Source organism: Manis javanica, chromosome 8, assembly GCF_040802235.1.
Source record: "Manis javanica isolate MJ-LG chromosome 8, MJ_LKY, whole genome shotgun sequence".
Taxonomy (NCBI): Eukaryota; Metazoa; Chordata; class Mammalia; order Pholidota; family Manidae; genus Manis; species Manis javanica.
This window is the reverse complement of record NC_133163.1, coordinates 709,139-728,683: the sequence shown is the minus strand read 5'-3', so window position 1 is coordinate 728,683 and position 19,545 is coordinate 709,139. Positions and strand designations below refer to the sequence as shown.

Genomic DNA, 19,545 nt, shown 5'->3' with positions numbered 1-19,545 from the left:
TCTTGATCCTTTCCCTACGTGCACTTTCTTGGGAGTCTTACCAGATCGATTATCTTCAGAACTTCCCCGCTCTGAGTTTCAGTGTCCCTGTTTGGGTGCCACTTGTCGGTCCCTCCCTGCCTCTGACCCACAGATGAGGGGGGAGACACGATGAGATATTGAAGATCTGAAAGGACCAGCCAGGGGACCCAAGGTATAACCATGCAAGAGTGGTGCTGAAAGGGCGCCTCTCATATTTATTGATCAAATTGTTGTTAACAATAATAAAATTCTGAATAGGGGACTCAATGCACAAATCATTAATTAACCCAAAGCCTAACTCTCAACAGTCTCCACTCCTCTGAAGCATAACAAACAAGTTGTTAGATGTTGAACAAGCTCTTACATGGTGAACAAGTTATTACATGGTGAACAATGCAAGGGCAATCATATCACAGAAACTATTGGTTTTGATCACACATCATGAACTATAAACAATCAAGTCAAATATGATTATTCATTTGATTTTTATACTTGATTTATATGTGAATCCCACAGTAACAAAACTTTTTAGTTCAAATTTACTTTAGTGCATATTCTATAGTTGTGCTTTTTGTCGTTACCAGGGGGATTAGATTTTACATCCTAAAGTTATACCCATGACTCTGAATTTATACCAGCCTGTGTTCAACAGCATGCAAAAATGCCTACCCCACCCCTAACAGTTGTTGATATCACAAAGTTAGATCTTTATACATTGTGTGCCCCAAAACATGATCTAATAATTCCCTTAAATGTATTGGTCTCTTTTTACCAGAGATATATTGAGATATAGTTGACATACAATATTGTATTAGTTTAGGTGCCACTAGTCATTTCAATTATGTGAAAAGCATGTGAAGTTACAAACCATTGTTATGGTAATCCTAACTTTATTATTACCCATGTATTTACCTTTGTTATGGTTTTTGTTTCTTCATACTGCTTTGAGTTACTCTTGGTGCCTGTTCATGTCACCTTGAAGATGTCCTTTGAGCATATTTCTTGCAGGGCAAGTCTAGTGGCAATAATATCTAAGAATGGCTTAATTTTTCCCTCAGTCATGAAGGGCAGTTTTGTAAGATATCGAATTCTTGGTTGACTGTTTTTTCTTTGAGCACTTTGAATATATTGGCTGACTGCCTTCTGGCTTCCAAAGTTTTTGATGAGAAATCTTCATATGATCTTATGAGAAACCCTTGTATGTGATGAGTTCTTTGTCTCTTGCTTCTCTCAGTTTTTTCTGTTTATCTTTGTCTTTTGAAATTTGATTATAATGTGTCTCAGTCTGTTTGAGTTCATCTTACCTGGAGTTCACTTAGCTTCTTGGATGTTTATATTCATGTCTTTCATCAAATTTCAGATGTTCTCAGCCCTTATTCCTTCAAATATTCTGCCTGCCCCTCTCTTTCTTCTTCTGGGACTCCCACAATGCATATATTGATCTGTTTGATGGTGTCCCACAGATCACTCAGGCTCTATTCACTTTTCTTCAGTCTATTTTCTTTCTGTTCCTTAGAGCTGACAAATTCCACTGTCCTCTGTTTCACTGATTCTTCTTAAAGAATCATCACTCAAATCTGCTTTGGACATTTCTGGTGAATTTTCATTGCAGTCATTGTACTTTTCAGCTCCAAAATTTCTTTTTAGTTCCTTTTTAAAGTTTTCTATCTCTTTTTTGATATTACCATTTTATTCATACATAATTTTATTGACTTTCTTTAGTTCTCTGTGCATCTTTAAGACAGTTATTTCTAAGTCTTCATCTAGAAGATTTGCTATTAGGTCTTTCTCAGGGACACTTTTTATTCACTTATCTATTGAATGGGCCATACTTTCCTGTGTTTTTGTATGCCTTGTGATTTTTCTTGTTGAAAACTGGACACTTGAATCTAAGAATGTGGTAACTCTGGAAATTGGATTCTTTTCCATCCCCTGGGTTTGATATTTTTTGTCATTGTTTTTGTTGTTTATGCTTTTTGATTGTTACAAGCTGTCTCTGTGCCAAGAGCAATGTTAAGGTCTTTTCTGAGTTTTCTGAACCTTTCTAGTTTTCCCTATATATGTATCTGCTTTTGACTGTCCTTGTCTTTGATATCTGGTTCCCAAAAGGGGAAAAAGAGGAAAATGAGGGGGATTGGTGCTGACCCTTTAAGCTCCCTTAGAAGTCACTTCAATGAAGGGAAGGGGCTTACAACAGTGGGGGAGGTGCTACAAAGGGACCACCTTCCTCTATGTGTGTACCTACCTCCATGATCAGAAGCAGCAATCAGTGGTCAGAACACAGATTCCTATATATTTTGAGGACAAGGTTCTTTTTTACCAGTCTAGCTCCCACATGCTGTGTGCAAATTGCCCTGGGAATGTGTTCACAGCTGCCGGCCATGGGACTGGTGTTGTGGGCTGGGTAGCTACTACTGTGCTAAGAGCAGAAACTGACCCAAATTAATCACAGTTTAGCATCATGGACCTTCTTTGGAAGTTGCAAGCCTTCAATAGACTCCAGAGTTTCAAATGATTACATCAGACAGATTCTGCAGTGCGATTGTTGTCTAGGTGGGGAGGCAGATTCTAGTTGCTTCCTACTCTGCCATTTTCCTAGAGTCTGCTTCTAGCATTAGGACAGCACAAGAAGACAGCAGCAGGGTTGGAGCGATGCATCTACAGGCCGAGGAAATCCAAAGATCGCCAGCAACGCCGTGTGCTGAAAGGGCAGGAAGGATCCTCCTCTGGATGCTGTGGTGGGAGCCCAGCCCTGGGGACACCTTAATTTCAGGATTCTAGCTACCAGAAAGGTGAGAGAACAGTTTTAAGCCATCCAGTTTTTGGTACTTGGTTATGATAGTCCTAGGAAACTACAACCAGGAGGAGGATGAAGAGAAGAGCCATCTTCAGGTTTGAAGGGGAGTTTCTCTGGCCTGTCAATCATGCTGCAGCACCTCGGAGAGAGCTGAGAGCTGGCAATCTGTTCTCGCTGCTGCTGTTTCTGCTGTGACGTCTGTTGTGCGTGTTACTGTTTTGCTCCTTTGAGGATAATGGGACGTTCCTCCTTCCTTCAGCTCCTTTTAAGATATTTCCTTTTCCCTTAGTATCCAGTAGTTCTGTCATGCATGGATAGATCTGACTCTCCTTGTGGTTTTTCTGCCTGAATCACTGGGTGGCATCTGTCCTTACTTTTGAAAGATTTCTAGAATGACCTCTTTGAAAATCTCTTCACTCTCACCTGGGCTTCTGGGACTGCAGGTGCCTACAAGTCGGACTCCGTGAGTGGGTCCCCCACTCAGTAGGGCCGCATGCTGCTGTTTTCCTGTTCTTCACTCAGGATATGTTCCTCTGGTCCCGCCCTGGTTCACCTACCCACTGGCTGTGTAATTCTGCTCCAACCCTGTCTACTGAGGTCCTAATGTCTGTAGTCGCACACTTCAGGCCTGGATTTCCTAATCAAATGTCTGGTATGTTGCACTTCATGTTTCTGAACTTCTGATGACATTTTCAGACTGTCCGTTAGGTCCGGCCTCCCGGCAGCACCGTTATTCGTGACGTCTGCACCTGGTGACCCCACAGCTGGGGCCCAGGGCCACCCTCGCTCTTCTGTGTCTCCTGGTCCTTCCTCGTGCGGTTCTGTCTCCTTCCATGTCTTGTTCTGTGTGATTTTTGTGTCTGATAATTGTATTCAAAAGTACGCAGTTGAGCACTTCAGCCTAAGGGGATGGGATGACTTCCTCCTGCCTGTGGCAGGTTCCTGGTGGCCCTCACGACGTGGGGCTGGCTCGACCTCCTGGCTGGTGCTGTGTTCTTCCAGGGGCCAGGCAGCTTCCATCTGGGCTCTGGTGCATGGGGAGGGTGGCTCACTCTGTCTTTACTCCTGCAGTGGAGTCAGTGGCTTCTGGCCCAAAGTGCAGGTGCTTTTACAGCTATCTCTCTATGTATGTATGTATGTATGTATGTATGTATGTATGTATGTATCTATCATCTCTCATCTCTGTCTATCTATCATCTATCTATATCATTTATCAATCTGTCTACCATCTATCATCACCTGTCATATGTCTATCATATCAGTCTCTCTGTCATCCATGCATCCTCCATTCTCTGAAGAACCCTGACTAACACAGACCCTTGCTCATGTTAGATGCTTTAGCCACTCTCTCCTGGCTTTGTACTTTGAGACTTTATTCTCACAAATGTTTCATTTTTTTCTGTAGGCAAACTTGTCAATCTCAATTTTAAAAGTTCCCTGCCTGGTGTGGTTTTGAGAAGCAGACCGTGACTGTTTTCCCATGAAGACGGTCACTGGTGTGGGTCACCCACGGTGTCGCCCACCTGACCCTGTAGGGCAGTGAGGGCCGATGCCGCCTTGCTCTTTCTGTGCCCAGAGCTCTTTGAGAACTTGTCCCAACCATGCATCCTTCTAGAACAAACCCGGCATGAATGGACCTCGGGGCCCCGACTGGAGAACACAGCCTGGTTCTGCCCAGGTCCTGGGAGGCCTCAGTCCCAAGCCTTCGGGGACAGGACTAGCTCAGACCCTTTGCCCCCCCAAAAAATCAAGACGGGGCATCAGTTGGGCCCCATGCAGTGGCTGGGTGCTGAATCCCACCCTGTGGGACCAGGCCTGTCAGCCTTGATTTAAGTGTGGGAGGGCATGTGTGTCCTGTTTATCACCACAGGGGGAAACAGATGCTCCTGCCCTGAGAGGAGGGTATCCTGGTGGGTGAGGCTGCTGCCGCCGGGCAAGCTGCCATGTGGGCGGGGGAAATGGCCCCCGCCCACATGGCAGAGGGCTGAGCTGAGGCCTGGGGCTGCCATGTGGGCAAGACACACACAGTTCACGGAGGGACATGGGGCCTGTCAGGGGCCCACTGGGCTGTCAGTGCCTCCAGCAGAGAGTTATGTATGCAGGCAGAGGTCGGCCGATATTTCCTTAAGGCAGCAGGGGAGCCGTGTGAGAAGGCGGCCCAAGGAGGTTCCATAGAGGAGGCAGCCCACTGTGGAGGGCTGGTGCAGATGTGGCAGTGGCCCTCCTGCCCTGGTGCAGCAGCTGGGGCCCTAGGAGGGTGGCCGTGAATGTGCCTCATGGAACGCGTTTTAGGCCCTTTTATAGATCTGCTTCCAGAAAGAAGCTGGACCCAACCGGAAAGCCACCATGCTCAGGGGAATGTTGATTCATGGGCTGTGGTGCAGCAGCCCCTCCCACCCTGCCTGGTGCCCATGGATGGGCCCCACAGCCCAAATCCCAGGGCTGACATTCACGGGGAATGGTTCCCGAGCACCTACTGTGCACAGGGCTCTGCTCTCTGTGGGGCGCTGTGGGGGCAATAGCACACCCTGTTCTCCTGGGGGCAGCTTTGTCGGGGAGGTGGAAGAAACTACCCTCCATGAGTAAGGAATCCCTAGAATGTGCTGGAAGGCGCAGAGGAGGATAGGGTGGGGCAGAGGGCCAGGGAGCTGGGGACAGATGGGGTCGGCCTCATGCAGAGCAGGTTGGGGTGATGGAGGCAGCCTCCAGAGGGGGCCTGGGGGTGGAGGGAAGGAGGCCAGGTCCCAGCCACATCCATGAGGGCCTGTGTGCATGCAGCCCATGGCACGTAGGGCCCTTCAGGGCTGTGGGGGAAGCTGAGGCCTCATCTGTGACCTCACAGCAGGACCACAGCCACCAGCTGAGGCTGCCAGGGGCAGGGGCATGATGCCCTGGGCATGCTGACTGGCACGGGGCTGGCTGGAGGACTGGCCTGAGTGGGCACAGATGCAAGGCCACAGAAGGTGAGGCCAGCGTGATGGTGGCAGGGGCCAAGCCCCAGGCCTTGGCTCTCAGGGGCTGGGGGCCGGATTCTGCATTGGGCCTCCATGCCAAAGGCTGAGGACCCGGCCTGCCTCCTCCAGCTTCTGGGGCTGGGTCCCTCCCGCCCACACAGCAGCAGCCCCACATGCTGCTGGCCATCACACCTCCTCCTCTGTGGCCCCCCCAGGGGGGCCTCTCGGGGACACTGGGCCCACCCAGCAGGCCTGGCTGCTCCCTGATCTCGAGGTCCCGGATTCAGTGCCCTGCTGAGTTCCTTGGTCCTGTGAGGCTGCACACACTGGGTGCAGGCCCGGGGTGTGTGTGTCTCTGGGCTATGGCCCATTTGTGAGGGTGCTGAGTGTGACGGTTGGACTTCAGAGCCAGCACATGGGATATAAGTCTGCATTCAGAACCAGACATGACCTGAAGCTGTGAGGCTGGATGAGGGGCTAAAGGTGGCCAGGGGGTCATGGGAACAACAGAGGCTGCTGGCCATGGAAGGAGCTTGTGTGTGGGCTGCTCCCTCTGCCCCCATAGGGCTGGATTCCAGGGCTGTGGTGCCTGTCTATGCATGCATTGGGAAGCCATGTGTGTGCAGGCATGCATGTGTCTGCAGCCCAGCCCATGTGCAGTTCTGTGCATGTGTGCACATATCTGTGTATCTGCATGCATTTGTAGACATGCCTGTGGGTGTGTGTTTGTAGGGGTAAGGTTTACACATGTGAATGGTGCACATTTATGCATGTGTGCATATATGTGCCCATGAGTGTGAGCATGCCCACGTGCATGGTGTGGGGTACAGGGCCTCTCAGCCTGCTCCTTTCAGGGCAGGAGGGCTGTGGGCTCCCCTCTGTGGAGCAGCTCCCACTGCCCACTAGCATCTGCCTACAGCCCAGGCCTGTGAGTGTGAACTCTTGGATTTTGCCCTCGGTCCCTCGGTCCCCTGACCCAAGGCAGATCCTCACATCTGTGACGGAGAAACAGGAGACAGGTGAAGTGAGCCAGAGCTGTTTATGGGGCTGACCAGTGGGTGGGGAGGCAGTGGGTCTGTGGTAAGGCCACTGGCCCTCGGGAGACCTGCTCTCCTGAGGCGTGATGCCCTCCTCTCTGGGTCAGGGCTTGGCTCTGGGGTGGACAGAGGTGAGCTGGAGGTGGGCAGGGAAGGGGTGGAGCATGTCTGGACAGGCTGGAGCCCAGGGTGGGCCCCTCTGTCCCCGGTGGGGATGGACAGCACGAGGCTGCGCTCCCCTTCTCTGTGGATGCAGGGTGTCTTCTCTCTGGGCTACTTTACCTGCAACAGGAGCCCAGGGTCAGCAAGGGGGCAGCCACGGCAGCACAGAGGGGGCACATGAGGAGCGGGGCCCTGGGAGAGCAGGGCCAGCCCGGGTGCTGCTCCTCCTCTGGGCATCTGGCCCAGGCTCCTGCACTGGGTCCCGTCCTGCACCCCTCATCCTGGTGTGAGTGGTGCCAGCACTGCTCTGGGAGGACTGCGTGGAGGGGAGCTGGGCCAACCCATGTCTAAGCGCCGAGAGGGCCCAGCTTCCACTGCAGCCACATATTCTTCCCAGATGCCCTCAGGATCCCAGGGCTGATGTGACCCTGTGTGTCCTCCTGCCCTGGACACAGGGGGCCGGCTGCCCCTCACCTTGATGAAGGTGACGAAGCTGCTGTAGAGCAGAGTGACCAGGAAGAAGGGGCAAACGTGGGCCACAGGCTGCTGGTGTCCTCCAGGTCCAGGGAGTAGTCGCTGCTCTCGTCCTTGCTCTGGGGGCTCAGCGGTGTCCCGGCCAGACCTGCGGAGGAGTCATGTGGGTGAGTAGGTGGGTCCCGTGCCTCCCAAGCACTGGGCGGCGGGGATCCAGGGCCCGTGGCTTCTGAGAGGCATGTCTCCCCACCTGTGAGCCCCTCTCCCCGCCAGGCCTGTGCCGGAGCTGGGTGCTTAGCAGGCCCGGACAGTCAGAACACCGAGCGGGGCAGACAGACCAGAACCAGACAGCCTCCCACACGCTGGGACATGGTGCAGGCAGGGTGCAGGGAAGGTGGGGGCTCTGTGCAGGTGCAGACACACAGGGGCCCTGGCCCCAGCAGGCTGGACAGACAAGTCCTCCTCAGAAGCGGCTGCTGGGATGAGCTCCCTAAGGGGAGGGGCCAGCCGCTCACAGGCGGGAGAGCATTGGAAGCACAAGGAAAAGCAGGCACAGTTGCCCTGCACTGGGAGAGAGCCTGACTCTGGGAGGGAGGAGGGGGCCCTGTGTGGGTGGGGCAGAGCGCTAAGGGGCAGTGGGAGAGGAAGCAAGAGCCAGACACGGCCCAGGCCCTGCCGGCGATTTTATCCTGAGAGCAAGAGGGAGCCATCAGAGGGCTTGTGGCCCTGGCATGCCACGGAAAATGTGTGCCTCAGACATGTGACTCCTGCTGGAGGCTGGAGTGGGGGCCACCCCGGGAGGGGATCTGCACGTCCAGGCCAAGGTGAACACACTTCTGTGGAAAGCACACAGCGAACGACGGTGGGAAGGCCTTCGGGTGGGTGGGAAGTACCAGTGGGGACCATCATGGGACAGGGCTCCTGAGCAGCCCACCCAGCCAACACTCAGTGCGGCCACCACCCTGTGTGTGGGGGGTGCTGGCACAGGGACCGTGGGCCATGGGCGCAGGAGGCCAGTGTGGGAGCCATGGGCACTTGAAGCTCTTTATAGCTGTCTGCTGAATCTAAAAATGAAAAACGGGCACATTTTTGGTATCCTTCATTTCATTTTTCCACCATAATTCCCGTTGCATTCTCCAAAGGTATTGGTCTATGACGAATTGGAAGTATTTAAAAAGGTGATGGTCCTTTGCCACAGATAACTTGAGAAAGCCTGTTGCCAACACACTGGAGGTGGTGGTAAGTGGTCTGGGGCAGCCTGGAGCCAGAAACAGGATGGAGGCTGCACATGGATAGGGCTCCAACCAGATGAACCCCAGGTGGCCTGATCCCCCCCCCCCGGAGGGCATCTGGCCCAGGCCTGGGCTCAGGGAAGTCTTCTCAGACAGCAGGAGAGTGTGGGGATGTGAGTGATCTGAGAAGCTGGATGAGGAGATGGGGAACTCCCTGGGGAGGGGCGGCGGGCCGCACCCACCGGCAGGTAAGAGAAACCACACCTGTCCATGCTTGTCACACAAGGGGGCAGACAGGGTGCTGCACACAGCCCGGAAACCCTGGGGCAGTGAAAGGAAAGGAGCGACACACAGCAGCAATTCACCAGAGAAATCCGCTTTATTAGGGAAAGGTGCTGGGTTATATAGGAAGGGGCATGGGGTGATTGTGATGTTACTTCTACGGGGCTGGTGGCTGTTGGCTAGGTGCTGCGATTGGGAGGGGGGCGAGAGGTGATTGGGCTTCAGGTGGCGCCGGCGGGAACCGAGGACCTGGAAGAGAAGCCAGAAATTCACCATCTTACTGGTGGGGGCCCTTCATTCCCCCCTTTCTCCTCTATGGGGTTGTGGACGTTGCTTTCTCTCTGGCTGCTTCCTGCTGAACGGGGGTGGAGAAGGGAGTGAGGGCTTGAGGATTGGGAGGAAAGGGTTGATAGGACTCCCCACAGTAAGGACGAGTAGATGTGGACTTCTTCAGGCTGGAAATCAATGAAGGTTCCCTGTAACCATAGGTCGAGGACCTGTTGATTCCAATGGTGCCAAGAGGATATGGGTGCCAGAAGCCAGGTGTCTGTGGCCATTGTTTCCAGGAACAGTTTCCAGTGGAGAGAGGGGTCCATCTCAGTGTGTGGTGAGGAGGTCACGTGAGGGTGAGGGATCTTCTGTGGCTAAAAGCTGGTAGTTCCTGAGTAAAAGCTGGTTGAAAGTTTGATTAGAGATTTTTCTGACTTGGGATTTGATGAACTTTATTATACAGGGTAAGAAGAGACAGGCGAGAAGAATGATTATTATGGGGCCTGCAATGGGCCAGAGCCAGGTGAGGAGGGGGTTTGTTAGTATTGAAGAGAATGGGTTGGAATTGGAAGCAGAGTGGAGGCTGGAGGCAAGGTCGGTGAGTTTGGTGATGTCAGTTTCCACGATGCCGGATTCGTTGATGTAATTGCAGCACTCTTCCCGGAGGAAGACGCAGGTGCCGCCCTTCTCGGCTGTAAGCAGATCTAGGGCCCGCCGGTTTTGAAGGGCGACCTTAGCTAGCAAAGTGACCTGTCTTTGGAGAGAGGCTAGGGAATCGGCAGTGTAGGGCCCCCTCAAGTTTGGCGTTGAGATCTCTAACTGCCCATGGAGAGTGACCCTTTTTTGTGCGCGAGGGTAAGGGAGGTTGGAGCTCAAGGAATTCTGCCATGCTGTAAAGTGTAAGCTGTGGGATTAGGGTGACGAGAATGCAGGGTGTGCTGGAGTTGGGAGGCAGTGAGTTGAAAAGACTGCCATTACACCAAAAGAAGTGTCCCTGTTGCGTAAAAGTCTTATAGCCGGAGGTAGGGGTGTAGATAGAGAGGCAGTGGAGTGTGCTGGAGGGGGGTGGAGTTGGGCTTACGCAGTGGTGGATGGTGAGATTATCTGCGTATTCTGGTTCCCATAGGGGTATGTCTGCCAGGGGGCAGAGGGGTTGTCTTTCTGCGTGGAAGGAGTAGTTGGAAATATTAAGGGGCACGGCGGCCAGCAGTGGGCGCTGTAGTGATGCGCACAAGAAACAATTGGCGGTGTTGAGGGTGTGGTTGAGAAAGATGGTGGTGTCCTGAATGAGCTGTAACCAAGAGTAGGAGAAATGGGAAGAGGGGCGGGGATAAGAAGATGATGAAGAGGCGCCGTCAAGAGTTTGGATAATGACTTTTTCGGAATGTCCAATATCTGATGCAACTTGAGAGATCTGGGAGTGACAGGGAACATACTCTTGAGAGATATGAAGGGTACCGTGGGGGGTCGAGGACCCCCCCATAGTAAACTGAGGCTGTGACTCCGGTGGCCCATCGAGAGTCCCAGGGATCTGGGATTGATAAGGAGAATGAGCCGTTGGGAGATTTCATGAAACAGTTGGAGGAGTAATACTGTGGGTACCGGGAGTTACCCATGTAGTGAATGGTGCAAGACCAGTAGGGGCATCCCCCGTAGGTGTCTGGCCATCGCCTGCAATAGGCTTGTCTTTGGTCATAGAGGAAGCAGAGGAAGGGAGAATAAAGGTAGCTGCTAGTGAACACTTCGGTGGAGGGAGGAAAGTGGAGGTATAAAGGCTCGGAGCAGCTTTTCAGAGGGCAGTCTGGTGTGGCAATGAGGGCAGTAACTTTTGTTTGATGCTGTGTGTAAGTCTGTCTGACTTTGAATCGCTATACAAAGGAGGCTGGGGTGGTGGGGAAGACAATAGGAATGAGGAAAAAAAGCGAGAGAGCAGTAAAGGAGGAAAAAGTCATGATTCGGGTGTGGATGGCAAAGGGGGTGAACGGGAGATGCGGAGCTTCAAGGGATCAGAGGGATGAGGTGTGGCAGAGTAGACAGCGTCTTGGGCTGTATCTGAAGGACTCTGGATTGTGACTGATGGGTCTTGGGTGTCCAGAGAAGGTGGGTCCTGGGCATTTGGTTTCAACTTGGAGTCACTGTACAATGTGAGAGACGTGTCCCGGGCCAGAGTGCAAGCTCTGGTGGCTGCAATGAGTTCAGCCTGCTGATTGGTTGTACCAGGGGGTAGGGCTCGTGCCTCAATGACATCTTCGAGGGACACTACTGTGTATCCCGAGTAGTTGGTGCCCTCATGTTTAAAGGAGGACCCATCAGTAAACCAGATGAGGTCGGAGTGTGAGAGGGCTCCTTCGGAGATCGTGGAGTGGCACGGAAGGAAGCTGTGAAGGGCCTCCAGGCAATCATGCGAGGGAGCATGAGGAGAGTAGGGCAGAGGAAAAAGAGTGGCCGGATTCAGGGGCGGGCAGGGGAGGAAAGAAATGTCTCGATTTTGGAGGAAAGAGGACAGTAAGGTCAGGAAGGAGGGAGAGTCTGTAAATTTTTGTAGGTTAAGAGATCTTTTAGGTGATGTGGGGACAGAACGGTAACAGGTGCCCCAAATGTTAGTTTATGAGCTTCTTTCTGCAAGAGCTGTCCAGCAGCTAATGCCCGCAGGCAGGGGGCCCATCCCCGAATTGTGGGGTCTAATTGCTTGGCGAGATAAGCTACTGGGGTAAAGGATGGGCCATAATATTGGCCTAGGACTCCTAGAGCTTGACTGGACCTCTCATGAATGTATAATGAGAAGGGTTTCGACAAATCAGGGAGATGGAGACCTGGGGCTTCCACAAGGGCTTGACAGAGCTTAATGAAGGAGTGTCGGGGTGAGGAGGATAATGGCTCTTCAGGGGGGCCCTTGATGAGGTCGTATAGGGGTCTTGCCAACAGGGAAAAGTTAGGGATCCACGCTCTAAAATACCCAGCCAGGCCTATAAAGGAAAGGATTTCTGTCTTGGTTTTGGGAACGGGCAGGTCAGAGAGGAGCCGTTTTCTGTCTAAGGTAATGGACTTTCTTTGCTGAGACAGAAGGAATCCGAGGTAAGTGACAGAAGGGGAAGAGATTTGAGCTTTGACGGGGGATACCCGGTAACCTCTGGAAGCCAGAAGGTTAAGTAGGGAGGCAGTGTCAAGTTGAGACTGTTCCCACGAGGGACTGCAGAGTAGAAGATGGTCTATGTATTGTAATAAGGTGGACTCGGAGTGATCATGATGAAACTGTTTGAGGTCCTGAGCTAGGACCTGTCCAAAAATATGGGGACTATCTCAGAAGCCTTGTGGCAAAACTGTCCAAGTGAGTTGTTCAGAATGTCTTGTGTATGGGTCCATCCAGGTGAAGGCGAAAAAATCTTGAGACGAGGGGTCCAGAGGGATAGAAAAAAATGCGTCCTTGAGATCTAGGACTGAGAAGTGGGAGGCCTAGGCAGGGATCTGCGATAAAAGGATGTATGGATTTGGAACTAAGGGATGGATAGGGACGACGGCCATGTTGATGAGGTGAAGGTCTTGGACAAGGCGGAAAGATCCGTTGGTTTTTTTAACAGCTAATATGGGGGTATTAAATGGGGAGTGAGTGGGTCTGAGGTAATTTTTGTTTAAGAGATCTTGAATGATGGGTTGGAGGCCTATGAGGGCTGAAGTGGTTAGGGGGTATTGGGCCTGACAGATATACTGAGAGGGGTCATGTTGATAGAGGCAGGAGGACATAGAGCCACGGAGGGGCTTGTAATGTCCCAAACTTTGGGATTTACAGGGTGTATGAGGGCAGAACTGGAGCTTTCTTTGGGTAGAGGGGGTTCGTCGGCTATGAGGGCCATCAATCAGAAAGGGAGCACTGGGGGCTGTGGGAGTGGATATAGTTATGGAAACGTGGAGGAGGGAAAGGATGTCCCGTCCTAGTAAAGGGATGGGACACTGGGGCATAACCAGGAAGGAGTGGGAGAGAGGTATGGGATTGTCTTGGATTGTACATAAAAGGTGTGGGGGGGGGATTTAATGGGAAAATCTGTTTACCTCCTACCCCAACTATAGGAGTAATGGCAGGCGTGGTAGGGCCCCGGTATTCTCGCAAGACTGAGAAGGTGGCTCCTGTGTCTAGGAGGAAGGAGATGGGGCGACTGTCTACTGTTAAAGTAACCCTGGGCTCCTGTTTGGTGATGGAAATGGTTGGGCGAGAAGCCCCCGGGCCCCGTCAATCTTCTTCTGCCAGCCCCACTATGGCAGGCTTAGGATGGGGGTTGTTCATCCAGCCTCCCCTTTGGGTGGTTGGGCAATCAGACCCCCAGTGGCCCATTTTGTGGCATCTGGGGCATGGGGTGGTAGAGCTCTGGGGGAGGGGCATGCCCTTGACCAATGTCCCTCTTTTCCACACTTCAAACAAGCTCCTGGGGGGGTACTTGTTTGTAGAGGGGCGCCCAGGTTGTGGTTTTATCAGCTGGGCCAATATTTGGAAATTGGCCAGATCAGCCTTTTGTTTACGGCGTTCTTTCTCCTCCTCCCGGTTATGGAAGACTTTAAAGGCCACTGTTAGGATCTCAGTCTGTGGGGTAGCGGGGCCCTGTTCTAACTTTTTGAGTTTAGCTTTAATGTTGGGGTAGCTTTGAGCTAGGAAGTATGTCATAAGGACATGTCTTCCTTCAGGTGTTTCTGGGTCCAGGCTGGTATACTGTAATAGGGCTTGAGTGAGTCTGTCTAAGAACTGGGAGGGGGTTTCGTCTCTCTTTTGAATTATGTCTTGGAGCTTTTGAAAATTGACTACTTTACGAGCTGCCTTTTTCAGACCTGTTATTAAGCAGGAGGCAAAAACATCTTGAGAGCAGAGACTCATGGCGGTGTTATAATCCCAGTGTGGGTCTTGTTCAGGGACAGCAGTGGGGCCAGGAGGATAGGTGGGGTCAGTCCTGTGGGTTTCGGTAGCGTGCGTTTGGGCGAAGTCCCAAACTCGTCTACGCTCTTCAGGGAGGAGAGTATTGGCCAGGAGCATGAAAATATCATGATGCGTGAGGCTGTAAGACTGGAGGGTCCATTGAAACTCCCTGATGTATGTCATGGGATCAGTGGAAAAGGAACCTAGGCGTTTCTCTAGTTGGGCTAAATCTCCTAAGGAGAAAGGGACGTGAACGCGCATGATGCCTTCAGGTTTCGCCACCTCCCGGAGGGGGGCGATAATTTTGGGAGGCCCTCGGGACAGAGTCTGAGGGGGACTGAAGGGTTCTAGCTCAGTCTGTCGGGGGGAAACAGGTGATGGGGGCAAAGACATGATAATTTTGGGAGGCCCTTGGGACCGAGTCTGAGGGGGCAAAGATGGAGGAGGCTCCTGGAACTTAGTTAGAGGGGGGCTGAAAGGCTCAGGCTTGATCTCTGGGAGGGGGGGAGGTGAGGGGGACAGAGGAGGAGGGGTGAGGTGGGGGAGGAGATGGTGGTGGAGGGAGGAGAGAAGGGGGAAGGGAGAGGACGGGAGGCTTCTGTGGGGGAGGAGGTGGAGGCGGCGGCAACAGCGGTAGAGGGTGGAGGGGTTATAGGAGGGGGAGCCGAAGGGGGAAGCCTGTATGGCAGAGGTTCATTGGCCAGGTCAAAGGTAATTGAAGAGGGACTGGGAGTGTGTGGAGTGGAGGGAGACGGCTTGCAGGCTAGGAGAACTTGGGGTGGGGAGCAGGTGGTGCAGAGGCTGGGATTTTGAGCTAGGAGGCGAAAAGCTTCGATATAGGGAATCTCCTTCCATTTTCTCAGGCATTGGCAGTAGTTAAGAAGATCGCGAGTGATGTTAGGATCAAGAGTTCCCCCTGCGGGCCATTGGCTGTGATTGTCTAGGGGGTATGTCAGCCAATTTTGGGAGCAGTATTTACGGAGAAGTTTTGGTTTTATATCAGGTGTCAGGGAGAGGGTAGCCAGATGCTTGAGCAGGCATTCAAGAGGTGAAGTTTCAGGGAGGGATGAGGAGGCTTCCATGGCTGAAGGACAGAGAAGGAGACAAACAGGGGAAGATGAACGGAGATCCTCGGACTGGAAGCAGACCGCAAGGAGACAAAGGGCGTCCCCGATGATCCTTGGTGGTCTGCGGAAACTCGTATACGAGTCGGAATTTCTTAGGAAGTGTGGGTCGTCACCCAGACTTCTCTAAGAAGGCAGAGTGCTGGAGTCACGAGGTACCTAGTACTAGGAATTTTCGGCAGACGGAACGGGTTTCGGCGGAAGGAATGGAAGGAGGAGGGGGGAAAAGGGAGCATTCTCATCTGCAAAGGAGTCACCTCATTTATGGCTGTTGGACGAGGGGCCTGAGGGTCCGCCGCAGCCCTGAAGGCCTGAGGCGGGGAGAGTTCCCTCCTCGTCCCCGAGCATCAGGGCCTTGCTGGACGATCACGGTCAATGGCACTGCGATAGCTCGGGGAAGAGTGGCCCACTCTGGGGGGGAAAACTTACCTAAAGGCCAGAGAGGAGTTGTGAGTGTGAGGAGCCAGCGCCGGAAAAAGAGGATGAGGGCAAGCTGCTGCTGGTGTCGGGGGAAGACGGGGCCCAGTTGGGGTGTCCCGTCCCACGGGTTTCGGCACCAATGAAAGGAAAGGAGCGACACACAGCAGCAATTCACCGGAGAGTTCTGCTTTATTAGGGAAAGGTGCTGGATTATATAGGAAGGGGCATGGGGTGATCATGGTGTTACTTCTACAGGGCTGGTGGCTATTGGCAAGGTGCTGGGAGTGGGAGGGGGGTGAGAGGTGATTGGGCTTCAGGTGGCGCCGTTGGGAACCGAGGACCTGGAATAGAAGCCAGAAGTTTGCCATCTTACTGGTGGGGACCCTTCAGGCAGGACCTGGGCTTTTTCCTTACGGAAAATGGAAGCCAAGAAGAAAATTTAAGGGGGGGAGGCACGCTCAGTGTTGCTTTCAGCTCCAGCGTCCGGGTCACCTGCGGGTCCCACTCTATTTGCTGCTTTTATCTTGATCATGGAAGAAGGTTCTCTGCTTCTTAATGCCTTGTAAGCTTTGACTGCATGCTGGGCACTGTGCACAGACAGTGGAGCCTGAAGTAGACAGTGCCAGGGCCTTTTCTCGGGGTGGGCACGCCCTCTCCCCTGCCGGGCAGGGAGAGCAAAGGGGCTGAGCTTGTCTATTCAGGACTGAGCAGGGCTGGGGGGCAGGAGAGTCGACCTCACCTACAGATGTTTGGGGTGGGCTCAGGCCCCTCCCTCCGGGGGCTTTGAGGTCTAGGCCTCGTGTGGGCCTGGAGGCTACAGGGCAGCCACAGGGCCTGGCATGAGGTCTCAGAGGGTGGACGAGCCCATCCCTGACCATGAGCCCCACCCATGGCAGATGTCTGCCCCCTCTGCCCGCTAGGCAGAGTGCGGCTGTGCCCACCACGGATATGTGCTGCTTTGACTTCTCTGGGCACCCATGTCAGGTGAAGCTGGCTCCTGAGGTGCTGGCTGTGCTCAGGGACTTCTGGAGGTCTTGGGGCCTGGGGGCCTTGTATACCCCTGGGAGGGCAGCTCTGGAGGCCCACCTCACGTCCCACAGGAGGGCTCTGTGCAGCAGCAGGGCACATCTTGGCAGGAAGCTGCTGTGCATCGGTGCCAGGCTGCCGTGACACCACCGCCCACACACCCTGGGCCAGCGCACAACACGTGGAAACCACATGCTCGCCCAAACCCTGCGCAGGCTCGGGGCTGTCAGGCCAGGTGGCTCAGCCCCTCGTCCCATGGCCTGTGCCTGTGTGTGACTCACCACCAGCGCCCAGGCTCCAGGTGGTGCTGAGCACATTCCGGAGTGCCTCGTGCCCAACCACACCCGTGTAGGTGGCTGGCTGTGGGCCTGGGCAGCCAGGATGTGCAGGACTCTCCAGGTGTGGAATGTAGTGCTCCCAGGCTGGGCCGTGGGGTGCGCAGTGGCTAACCAAGGATGGTCCACCCCATGCTGACCCTCCAGCCAGGCGATGACAATGTCCGGGGGTGAGAAGGTGGACACCTCGCACAGGAGCCCAGAGGCTGCCCCTCGTGTGGTCAGGATGCGGACAGTGAGGCTGCTGGGTGCCGTGGCAGCTGCAGGGAGAAGCAGGTCGTGTGTGGGCTATCAGGGGCATCGGGAGAAGCCAGGTGGCCCTAGGCACTGGGGGCCTCTGGGCCCTGGGAGGGCGGTGGCCAGAAGAGCTGCCGTGCCGGGTGTTGGGTGTGCAGGGCCCGGGCCACCCATCCCTAGGCCCTGGAGCCGGCCTCTCCGAGCTCTCTCAGCGCCACTGCCTCCACATGGGACGGCAGGTCAGGGTGGCTCAGCGTGCAGGTGAGGGGGCTCCTGTGGCCCACAAGGCCCGGGGCAGGGCCAGCTGGCTGCTCAGGCCCTGGGAGCCATTGTGGAATGGACGCAGCTGTCCTTCCACCACAGCCCTGCAGGGCGCTGCCCCGGCCACAAGCCAGGACATGCGGGCCTCTTGCAGCTCGTCCCCCAGCACCAGGCTGGTGATGGTGGCCTCAGGCTGGAGCCACAGGCCCTGCAGGAGAGGGGGCAGCAAGTAGATGCCAGGACAGTGGGTGTGGTTCAGACACTCTGCCAGAGGAGAGCCAGCAGTTAGCAGGGTGTGCAGACCATCCTGGGCCGAGGGTGGGCTGGAGGTGGGGGTCCTGGGGCTGCTGAGCGATGCCCTGGCACCCTGGCTCCTGCAGGGTCCCCAGAGCAGCCCTCCGTTTGCTCCTCCCCTGCCCCCACTCTGTGCCTGGGACTGACCTCCTGGGGCAGTGACACAGGGCTTCTTGGCGTCCTGGTTCCTGGCTGCGTGTGGTGGGCACAGGGTGCTGTGGAGGGGACGGGTGTGTGAGGTGGGACCTCCTCTGGCTCCTCGGGTGGACGGGCTGTGGTGGGCGCAGGGCGTCCTTCCTCCCTCAGGGCCCTTGAGACCCGAGTGCCCCCGTTCCCTGTACCTCTGGTTCTGGAGGGACCCTGCCTGTCTGCTTGGCGGCCACCAGAACTGTCCTGGGAGCTGTCGTGACTAGTGGCCACTCTCCCGAGCGCAGGGCGTGAATGGCAGAGGAGTTATGGGGCGGAGGGTTTGCAGCAGAGCGGGGGTCAGAATCCCTCCTGTCAAGGATCAGAGGGTGACTATTTCAGGTCTTGCAGCTGCGTGGGATTCTCTCTCACTGCTCCTGCCTCCCCGTCCCTCTGGGACCGGGGAGGCCGCTCTTCAGCTGCGGACAATGGGCTCAGGCTTCATCTGGCCGGCAGGCCACGTGGTAGCCATGCAGCACCGGGGGCGGGTCCTCCCAGGAGGCCGTGCGTGCCTGGGGGGAGGGCGTAGCCCCCTGGGCGAGCCCCACAGAAGTTCCTCTTCCCCTGGAGGTCCTCCCTGCTGCCCAGCAGGCCTCCCCGGGGCTGTGCTGGGCGGGGTCCCCCAGCAGTCAAGGGGCCGGGTGTGAGCCCTTGCAGTCGGGGCTGAGGGCCCACACGCTCAGGAGGACCAGGGGCTGGCATGCCCGGGCTGCAGAGGGGGCCACGCTCCCTACCCTCACCTGGAGATGGCCTTCTTCTTGACTCCCCCTTCCTGTGGTCTGAGCAGCGTACGCCACATGGGGACTGGCAGTGTTCAGAGATGAGGAGCCCTGTGTTCCTGGACGTCCACACGGGCGGGTTCTGGCCTGGGGTGGGGGCATCCCGACCAAAGCCCGGGTGAGAGCCCCCCACACTGGTGCCACAGTGGCTCCTTGCCTGGGCCCGGCCAGCTCCCTGGGCCATGTGGGGGCCGCCCCTTCCCTACCAGCACAGCTCCCCCAGGGTGTTCCTGCTCATGTGGCCTGTGCCCTGCTCAGCAGAGATGGACCCTCTTCCGAGGTGGCAGACAGGTGTTGTGTGACCCCATGAGGCCCCCACCACCAGGAGAGGCTGAGCCAGGTAAAGAGGAGGTGCAGGCGGCCTGCAGAGATGGGCCCTGCCGGGATGAGCCCCTGCATCCCCTGCCACAGCTCCAGGGCATCCGGTGGTTCTGTGAGGGTCCCCACGTGGGGCTCCGTGCCAAGTTCGTGTCGCAGCCCTCCACGGGGTCAGCCGAGCCCCAGTGTTGGCCATGGGCCCCCTTGTCTGCTGTGCTCCTCTGTGGGTGCCTGGGGTTCCCTGCTCGCAGGATCCGGCACATCATAACATGTGCTCAGGGATGCCAGTCCAGTGCCCGCTCCTGACCCAGGTGGCTGTGCACGCCCAGGATGTGTCACAGAGCAGCTTGAAGGAGGCAGCCTCAGGGGCAGGAGGGCGGGGTGGGGGTGCCGGCGTGGGGGCTCTTTACCCTGGGCCTCGGCAGCGGTGGGGGTT

General features: G+C 55.1%; 1 gene segment (V, D, J or C); it reads right to left on the bottom strand.

Moving 5' to 3' along the window:
• Positions 1-7,082: 7,082 nt before the first annotated feature.
• On the bottom strand, positions 7,083-18,811 carry LOC140843226 (immunoglobulin heavy constant delta-like). The segment is given in 6 exon segments: positions 7,083-7,091; positions 7,446-7,593; positions 16,984-17,294; positions 17,590-17,796; positions 17,974-18,041; positions 18,753-18,811. Coding segments are annotated over 6 exon segments (802 nt in total).
• Positions 18,812-19,545: the final 734 nt, after the last annotated feature.